At 41.1% G+C, this 10,207-nt stretch overlaps 1 protein-coding gene across 2 annotated transcripts; it reads right to left on the reverse strand.

Moving 5' to 3' along the window:
- Positions 1-5,743: 5,743 nt before the first annotated feature.
- Positions 5,744-8,501, reverse strand: LOC121372202 (nuclear apoptosis-inducing factor 1-like). Of its 2 annotated transcripts, none has more exons than XM_041498487.1 (2): positions 7,532-8,501; positions 5,744-6,587 (listed from the first exon to the last, which is right to left on the reverse strand). In XM_041498487.1, exons 1-2 carry the CDS (start codon positions 8,371-8,373, stop codon positions 6,311-6,313), a joined length of 1,119 nt encoding a protein of 372 aa, XP_041354421.1. In that variant the 5' UTR covers positions 8,374-8,501; the 3' UTR covers positions 5,744-6,310. The 2 variants fall into 2 exon arrangements, with proteins under 2 accessions (XP_041354421.1, XP_041354420.1); XM_041498486.1 differs by having other exon boundaries at positions 5,744-6,590.
- Positions 8,502-10,207: the final 1,706 nt, after the last annotated feature.

The raw sequence follows: 10,207 nt of genomic DNA on the forward strand, positions 1-10,207 counted from the left end.
TATAAAATTTTCTCATGAAAAAAAGCTAAAATACGATCTGTTAAAGAGGACTTTTACCACTTGCATAGTTGATTACCCAAACGTACTTGAATTGGAATTTTGAATGGCGCCCTGATCCACACCAAAGGTTTTCGATTGGCGTGTCTTTATTTGTACTCCAGCCATAAACCATGCAATGAACGTGTGGTATCAACCGAATGAATGGCATTTGTTTGTAACACTGATAAAGGGGCCCAACATGATGCACTGATATGAACAATTTGCGATCTAGCTAAAGTTTGAAGATGGCCAAATGAATTTCTTAAGGATGGGTGGCTATTGGGAGATTCTGAGTACTCTAAGGCCATGATCATTGACTCTGATCCACTAGGCAAGAAAGTCTACAACAAATGACTCACAATTACGAGATGCTCTTGTAAAATATTTGTTAGTAAAGCTAATGATAAAAGTATTGACTAATTACATATAGTAAACAAAGTAACAATTTATGGTTATAAGTGCTCCAGTGACTTTACCACATATCATTATGCATAGCTGTCCATTAATTGAGGGAAGGAAATGTTTTATTTAACGACGTACTCAACACATTTTATTTACGGTTATATGGCGTCAGACATATGGTTAAGGGTGTATACTACCAAATCAAATCCCATAGACGACAATAGTAACATATGCGGCTAAAACTCCTACCTGCAACGTATCAACCGACATAAACGCCACGGATATAAATACTACCACCCCTTACACTTAAAGTGAATCAGAAACAAATGGGGGTCAAGCTGCTCGTTTCTGAGATAACGGGTAGCGTCTATGACTACCCTAGTTTCGCACAAAATTTGAGTACTTTTTTTTACAGGTACCCCATACATGTTTCAAGCACAAGGCTACTTGACACATTGGTACTAGATGAAATAAAATTGCACATTTATTTTACCCAGATGAAACTATTATTTTTTACAACCAACACACTCACATTTATAACCAATCACAGGACTTGTGGTGTTCACTTCTCTATCAAAAGTTCGGTGCACCTCGAACTTTGACCCAGCCGGAAGTTATTTGGTATAGTACTACCTTAAGGACCACACATATATATAGAGAAAGGAAACCCGCTGTCGCCACTTCATGGGCTCTCTTTTCGATTAGCAGCAAGGGATCTTTTATATGTACCATCCCACAGACAGGATAGTACATACCATGGCCTTTGTTACACCAGTTGTGGAGCACTGGCTGGAACGAAAAATAGCCCAATGGGCCCACCGACGGAGATCGATCCCTGACCGACCGCGCTTCAAGCGAACGCTTTACTACTGGGTTACGTCTCGCCCCCCCCCCCCCCCCCCCCCCCCCCCCCCCATTAATTGAAATGCGGGGAACTCATCTATGAGTTTGTAAAACTGTTTTTATCTTGGTATTTCATGTTTAGCACAATTAATAACAAAAAAGTGTGTCATCTTCAACTGTGATCTTGCATAGTTTGCATAACCTGTTGTTTCTCGGTATATTATGATATCGACATCTTTCAGTTTCACGGCGATGTGCACATATCCTCATTTTGGTGAGCTGTCGTCTTAGATTACAGTTGTTATGTTTTTCCAGATATATATACTCCCCCTCCCATCCTCCGGAATATCCCACGCCCTGAAAATGAAAATGGTGATGAAGAAAAACGCGATGGCGAAGTAGAGGAGGATGGATAACACGATGTCATAGACGATCGACTACTCGGGGATGAAGCTGAACATTTCACGACATCAACTAGATAGAGATTCATGGAATAAACCACTATTTTGCCGAATACCCATTTGACTATACAGTGTGCAGAGATACGGTCCTGATCACGTATTACCGTTTTGTAATTCTAATTTACAAACACAATCTTAAAATTAATATTCATACATGTGTAAACATACATACATATATACAAACATACATACATACGCATACACACACGCACGTACGCACTCACATTACATTCTATTCCGGTATATGCAGGTACAATATAAATTAGTACTTCCTTTTATGCACGCCTTATGGTCTTTAAAAAAAGAAAAAGAAAAAAGGGTAACAACGAGAGAAGAAGAAGAAGAAGAAGTAGAAGAAGGAAAATAAGCAGAATAAGAAAAAGAAGAAGAGAAAGAAAAACCTAAAGTTGATAATGAGTAACGAAGCAGAATTAAACTGATGATAATAACAGGAACAGCAGTCGGGCCTGTGTTGGAATGTTATATAAACATGCTATCATAAAACGTTTTTCCTTTGAGTAGATCGTTATCTAAGTGTAATGTGTTTTTTCCTCTCTTTTTTTCACTATATAAAAAGGTTGAGCCATTGTGCTCATTCTTTATTAAACTTTTCATAGTTGTAGTTTTTTAAACAAATATATTCCTCAATTTCAAATTTGTTTTGCAAAACGTTTTGAACGGACGCGATAGTTAATTTTTGTTCTTGCATTTTCGTACAGTATATATAATAATTAATGTTAATAATTAGCCAGTTAATTATATTAACGTTCTTTTTGTTAATAATACCAGGGGTTCTAGAATTTAAAAAAAATTCACTTGCCATTGGGCCAGTGGATTTGAAAATTCACTGGCCATGGTAAAAAATTCACTTGCCCAATTTTAACTGTTGATAAAAAAAACAAAAAAAACACAGTAAATTAAAATAATTAACTTTTTAGTGTACCGGGTACATTTTGCATACTGAGATCATATGTAATCAATTTGTCAATTTGCACAACACATAGGCTCATTAGGCACACTTTATGTTTGTTTAGAAAAACATGAAACCATTTTTATCAGTTTAGAGTAAAGTTACTTATTAAATTTTTTAAATTGTTTCCACTAAAACCACCTAAGTTAATATATATATATATATATATATATACACATACATACATACATAATTCATGTTACATATTACGACAATTAACAGTATTAAAAACAAATAAATATTCTATCACTTATGAATGAGTATATATTTATGTATATACTACTCAAAAGAATTTAAGGGTCAAAAATTTATAACCAAATCAGTTTTAGAGTGTATTAGATTGATGATGTAAAAACTACACCAAAAATTTAATTTATTGTTCCATATTTACAAAAAACCACAAATAAACGTCACTGTATACAAGAATGTCACATGACATGCTGTCAAAGTTGAAGGTTGTCAAACATGGATTTTACACATTAGAACATTCGTTTAATAGTGTGTGAATCCACCCCTGGCGCGAATACACTCGACACATCGTTGCCTCATGCTGTTGATCAGACGTCTGAAGAACTCTTGGGGAATGGCCTGCCACTCTGCCATAAGAAGTTGACCCAGATCATGAAGGTTGGCCGGAGGGGCATGGTTATCCCGAACTCTCCTGCCTAATTCGTCCCAGGCGTTCTCTATTGGGGCCAAGTCAGGCGAATATGCTGGCCAATCCATCCTGGCGATACCTTGTTGTCTGAGAAAGTCCGTTACCACCCTGGCGCGGTGGGGTCTGGCATTGTCATCCTGCAGAACTGCCCCGCCGCCAATCTGCTGAAGGCCTGGGAGAACCAACGGCCGGATAATCTCATTCAGATAGCGGATTCCATTCAGATTGCCATCCACCACATAGAGGGGGGTCCTGTGGTGGATAGAGATGCCGCCCCACACCATGACGCTGCCACCACCGAACCGATGACGTTGTCTAACGTTAACGTCAGCGAAGCGCTCCCCAGGACGTCTGTAGACACGAACCCGACCATCGTTGAACTGGAGACTAAACCTGGACTCATCAGTGAACATCACTCGACCCCACTGAACACGTTGCCACCGCAGATGAAGCGTGCACCAGTGACGTCTGGCCGTTGTGTGACGTGGTAGGAGTGGTGCTCGAACAGCCTGGCGACGGCAGCGTAGATTATTGGCTCTCAGACGATTGCGTATGGTTTGATCAGACACTCGAGTTCCAGTCGCAGTCCGCAGATTGTCACGTAATCGGCGTGCAGTGGTTGTGCGTTGACGTAGAGCCATATTGGTGATGTAGCGGTCCTCTCTATTTGTAGTGCTTCGGGGTCTTCCCGAACGTGGACGATTTCGAACAGAATTCGTTGCTTGGTACTGTTGCCACAGTGGGCCAACGACACTCTGACTGACACCAAGTCTCAGAGCAACATTTCTTTGCGTATTGCCATCCTGAAGCCAAGCAATAGCCCTTCGTCGATCTTCGATAGTCAGTTGACGTCGTACCATTGTCGAATTTGGAGTGTGCACCGTACACGAACGCAAGCTCCAATTATACGGAAATTCAGCATTGGGAACATGGAATACACATGCAAAGCGTGAAAATGAAGCGCTTTGTGAAAAAGCAAGTTATGGGCACTTAGCAGACCTTTCGCTTTCGCCCTAATTTACGTGCAAATGTAAGCATGTTTTCGCCATTAGAACTAGTCGACAGTGTCAATGACAGTGGATTTTAATTCATTTATGGGTTGCTTAGACCCACTTTCGTCAAAATGGAACAATACCATACGTGACATTATGGTCTAGCTAATATAATTGACATTCAGAAAATAATGTTGAAAATATCGTCTGACCCTTAAATTCTTTTGAGTAGTATACTTAAGAATGGGAAATCCTCCCCACACCCACCCAAAAAAAACAAAACATATAAAATTAGTAATTTTTCAGTATAGGTACTTTGTTATGTTTACCTATTTCATGATATTGTGTAATTTGTTATTTTTATTATTTATTTATTTTTTGCAATTTATGTGATATTTTATAAATTAAATTAATAATTTACATCTGGACCGTTTTGCAACATACATGGTGAAATGCAACCTTTAAAAACTAATAAAAGACTGGTTACCGTTTCGCATTTTACGCTTGCACTGTATTACTATTAACATTAGAGTAACAAATCTTTGGGTAAAAGTGCAAATAAGAACATGGCGGCAAGCAATAAAGTTGTTTTTTTCCAGTGTTTACACTTTATAACTTGAATAAAGTTACATCGGTAGGTATACTGATGTCATCAATGGGTCAAAGATTACTGGTTGCCAACTATTTGTTAGTAAAATATCGCATGTGATAGCAAATCGAAAGAAATGACTTGTAGATGTTTTTTGTTTTTTTTCGTACGAGCCAACTCCAAGCGTTGTAGATTTGTTTTTTTATCACTTGCCATCGGGATCTCACAAAGTAACTTTTACTGGCCCGAATCTAAAAACCACTGGCCTCGGGCATCGGGCCACCGTATTCTAGAAGCCCTGATAATACCAAACATAACAATATTTATGTCAAAGTGGACAACAATTCCTGTTTTTAACAAAACCCAGTCTTCTACAGCTTTCCATAAAGTATTAACCTGAGTGCATTCATAGAATAGATGTTGTAGAGTTTCTTGGAAGTTATTACAGAATATACACATATTAGACTCTACATAATGAATCATATATAGAAGAGTGTTTGTTGCTAAACTCCTATGTAGGATGCGATACTGACACCATAATAAAGTTGTATCGTTAATGCTTTGGAAAGGTAATTCATAGTATTGTTCCCAATCACTTGAGTCAAAATTAAATCCTTGTTTTCTATATTTTATCTGCGCTTTTGGGATTATGCGTTTATGGTTGAGTATGCAATACATGTCCGTACATCCCTGATTACTTTTCAAAACAAGTCTTGACCTAAAATGGAAAATTGGATTATTCACTTTTTTGAAACGATCATCCCTTAAATCACTAAATGTTGATATGAATGATTTCACAGCATTTATTAGTGAAGCATAGCTAATGAAATTTGAATTAATATGACATGTTTCTGCAAATTGTTCATAAAAATTCTCCATAATCATCTACTAAATCCTTTATGAAGATTATGCCTTTTGGGGCATGTTTATATAAAAATGGTTTATGATTTATAACTATTTCACTATTATGCCAAATGTTAATTGATAAAATATCATCTACATATTGTGGCTTATGTTTTTGTCAAACATATTTTAACAACTTCTTCTTCTGCCGTGCTCAGAATTCCAGTCCTGCTCCCACCAGGAAGTTTCCTGTCCGTCAAAGGGACGTCGCCGGTCCACAAAGTTTCTCTTTGAGGTCCACAAGATACCGCCAGGTTTCTTATCTCAGTGTTGTATGATGGGCAGGACTGAAGGATGTGTTCCGGTGTTTGGGCACCTGTGCCACATGGTCATTCACCAGAGGTGGAAAGTTTGAGTCTATAGAAATAGGAGCGTATGCGACATTTTAACCACAAAGGATTTATTACTACGAAGAAACTGGAATACAATTTCACATCCATAATAGAATACCATTTACCCCACAAATGAAAAAGGCGATTCATTTACATGATTTTGTATCCCACTTTCATTGCTATTTGCCATTGCAGATACCAATGTCTGTAGCAACTGAATTTTCTTCTCTTCCAGTTGTAGGCGACGTTTTTCCACGAACAGTCTCTCCTGCTCCACTTTCAGCCGACTCCTTTCGATCTGAACAAGTTGATGGGTTGGGTCACTGTCATCGGGTGACGACGATGCTTCTGTCGAGGCCAAATCTGTGCGTGATCTTTTAGCATGTTTAACTCTCGTTCTGCTGTTACAAAAGACATTATTTAAAAACATTATTTGAATCGATACAAGGATTATAATTTATGAAATACCTAGTGAAAAACTGTAATCGATTAAGGTGTATTTTATTAATTACTTTGAAATTAAACTGGTAGGTACTAACTGGGCGACGGCAGGAAGGAAGGAAATGTTTTATTTAACGACGCACTCAACACATTTAATTACGGTTATATGGCGTCAGACACAGATATAGAGTGGAAACCCGCTGTCGCCAATTCATGGGCTACTCTTTTCGATTAGCACGAACAGTGGTAAAGCGCTCGCTTGATGTGCGGTCGGTTTAGGATCGATCCTTGTCGGTGGCCCCATTGGGCTTTTCTCGTTCCAGCCAGTGCTCCACAACTGGTGTAACAAAGGCCGTGGTATGTACTACCCTGTCTGTGGGATGGTGCATATAAAAGATCTCTTGCTACTACTGGAAAAATATAGCGGGTTTCCTCTCAGATTATAATATAAAAATTACCAAGTATTTGACATCCAATAGCCGATGATAAATAAATCAATGTGCTCTAGTGGTGTCGTTAAACAAAGCAAACTAACTTTTTAACATACACCCACTGACCCATTTTACGGGTGTCAGTGTATGACCTAACATCGTGTACCCCGGGATCGGGTGATACCGATATCGCACCGCTTTGTCAAGTAGTCCCCTGGTGATACCGAGATCGCACGGCCTTGTCAAGTAGTCCCATACCGAAATAAAAATACAGTGGCTTCACCATTCATCTCATCATCATCATCATTCATGTTTATAATATCTAAAAACGAAACAAAAAGGTTTTGTCTCTGCAGTGGCGTGGGAAGGTGCCAAAACGTTTGCGTTTAAATTATTATTATTGTTTAAAAAATATATATATATATTTAACATAAAAAAATCCCAACAACCGATAACTATCACAATGGTACCTTCTGTCTGGGTTGTGGGGACTGGATGATCTACTGCGCGACCTGTTTCTTTCGGTAAGTTCCGCCGACCTGTTTCTCTCGGCAAGTTCTGCCGACCTGATTCTCTCGGCAAGTTCCGCAGACCTGTTTCTCTCGGCAAGTTCTGCCGACCTGATTCTCTCGGCAAGTTCCGCAGACCTGTTTCTCTCGGCAAGTTCCGCAGTACGACTGTCAGCAGAACACATCACCGTTATAGAAGTGGGTGGAATCCTGTTCGTCACTGTCCATGTACATTCTACTGGCATTCCTTCCACACACGCGTTTTTACTGCAACTTGCTGCATGTGCAGATGGGGACATACTTTCTGAGCAGGACGTATCTGCTGCGGAACTGTCAGTTCCACAGTTTATTCCCTCTATGGCGGTCTTCCCAATTATGGTGACTACTTTCTCCTCCACCGGAGCCATAGTGATGATACGGTTGCCTCCCTCGGTATTGTTTTGGGCTCTTCTTCGCCGTTGTTCTTTGTTTTTAATCACAGACGACCAGTCACGCCATTTACGACGAATTTCGTCAACACTGCGTCTTACTGTCGATACCGCATTGACACTGGCGGTGACCGAAACCCACGCAGTGTGTTTCTTACTGTTTGTTTCGAAGTCACAGAACTTGGCATAAATAGTGTTCTGATAAATACTAACAGCGTCCACCAACGCCTCCAGTTCCAGCGAATTGAATTTCGGTCGTCGTTTTTGTCTATGTTCGTGTGGATAGTCAACCATGCTTACTTCCTGGCCAGCTAAATAATTTACCTTGTTCAAATTAAACTCGCGCGTAGGCACTGCGCGAAAGATACACAGCATATGCAGCAAATGAAGTAACGACACAGTGAATCCCTTTGTTATTTAACAGTCCGCAAACGACACCATAGCGACAGTGAAACGACCCGTGGCGAAATGTCGGTCAACCTGTCGGTATGTTATTGTTCGCGCATTTTACGACATCGTTATGGTCTAACGACGACCAATCGATATCTCCGAGGCCAGGGCTTCTGGGCCTTGTAACTCCAGCAATCGTAAATACTTCCGTACAACAAGTGCTATGGATGGCAGTCGTGGGAAAGATTTTGTTACACAACCCGTAGCCTGAGTATTCTGCCTTCGAGAGATCGACGGACATTTTAACAGTTGAAATCGCTATTATAGTTCGGGGGCGGGACGTAGCCCAGTGGTAAAGTGCACGCCTGATGCGCGGTCGGTCTAGGATAGATCCCCGTCGGTGGGACCATTGGGCTATTTCTCCTTCCAGCCAGTGCACCACGACTGGTATATCAAAGGCCGTGGTATGTACTACCCTGTCTGTGAGATGGTGCACATAAAAGATCCCTTGCTGCTAATCGAAAAGAGTAGCCCATGAAGTGGCGACAGCGGGTTTCCTCTCTCAATATTTGTGTGGTCTTTAACCATATGTCTGACGCCATATAACCGTAAATAAAATGTGTTGAGTGCGTCGTTAAATAAAACAGTTCCTGCTTTCATCCCACAGACAAGATAGCACATACCACGGCCTTTGATACACCAGTCGTGGTGCACTGGCTAGAACAAGAAATAGCCGAATGGGGCCACCGACGAGGATCGATCCTAGACAGACCGCGCATCAAACGAGCGTTTTACCACTTGGCTACGTTCCGCTCTTCAGCGGGGATGGAGGGGGCATTAAGATTTTAGGGAAGGTGTATACTTAATAACGGCATGTATCTTTGCAGATTCCAGCAAGTTCTAAATAGGGACATACGTTTTCCAGGGGTTGGCGGCCCCATCCCCTCTCCGGGCTATGGGCCTGGGGCCTAATTCACTAATCTCTCGCAACTTAGCGATCTCGCAGTGCAATGCTAAAATACTTGCAAAGAGGATGCTTTGTTGTCTAGCAGAGCCTAAGAGAGCTTTGTGAATTAGACCCCTGAGCAGTGTTAAAAATACTCTTTCAACAAGGGGATTCCCTTGTTGCCATCACTAAATTCCATAACAAAAAGAAAGAAATGTTTTATTTAACGACGCATTCAACAAAATTCCATAATATTGCAATACGTATTCAGAGGAGGATTTAGGGCTGTGTCCCCCCCCCCCCCCAAATTTTCGAGTTATAATTTTATTGTATATTTATTTTCATTTTCTTTACGATCCCCCTCCAAACCGCCCCCCAAATTCCATTGGCATTCCGTTTCATGGCATTGCCCCCCACAAATGAATTTTCTAGATCCGCCTCTGGTATTATAACAGGGTGAGTCGATGAGATGTAGTTGAGCGGTAGAACACTCGCTTGAGGTGCGATGGGTCGCAGAAACGATAGCTTTGGAACACCAGTCTCTCCCCCCCCCCCCCCCCCCCCCCCCCCCCCCCCCCCCCCCCCCCCCCCCCCCGTTCCAACCAATGCGTAAAAGGCTTATGGGGAAGTATATGTAAAATGTTTCTAGCTGCTTTTTGGAAAGAGTAATCCATGGTAGCGGTTCTCTCTCTCTCTCTCTCTCTCTCTCTCTCTCTCTCTCTCTCTCTCTCTCTCTCGGGGCGGGACGTAGCCCAGTGGTAAAGCACTCGCTCGATGCGCGGTCAGTCTGGGATCGATCCCCGTCGGTGGACCCATTGGGCTATTTCTCGTTCCAGCCAGTGCACCACGACTTGTATATCAAAGGCCGTGGTA

The sequence above is a fragment of the Gigantopelta aegis genome, chromosome 4, assembly GCF_016097555.1.
Source record: "Gigantopelta aegis isolate Gae_Host chromosome 4, Gae_host_genome, whole genome shotgun sequence".
In the NCBI taxonomy this organism is placed as follows: domain Eukaryota; kingdom Metazoa; phylum Mollusca; class Gastropoda; order Neomphalida; family Peltospiridae; genus Gigantopelta; species Gigantopelta aegis.

Bases quoted from the DNA above. Each gene is read 5' to 3' on its own strand.
- LOC121372202 (XM_041498486.1), bottom strand. From the start codon at position 8,373: ATGCTGTGTATCTTTCGCGCAGTGCCTACGCGCGAGTTTAATTTGAAC. The intron at 6,591-7,531 runs GTACCATTGTGA...CTTTTGTAACAG, and splicing joins CCCCACAACCCAGACAGAAG to CAGAACGAGAGTTAAACATG.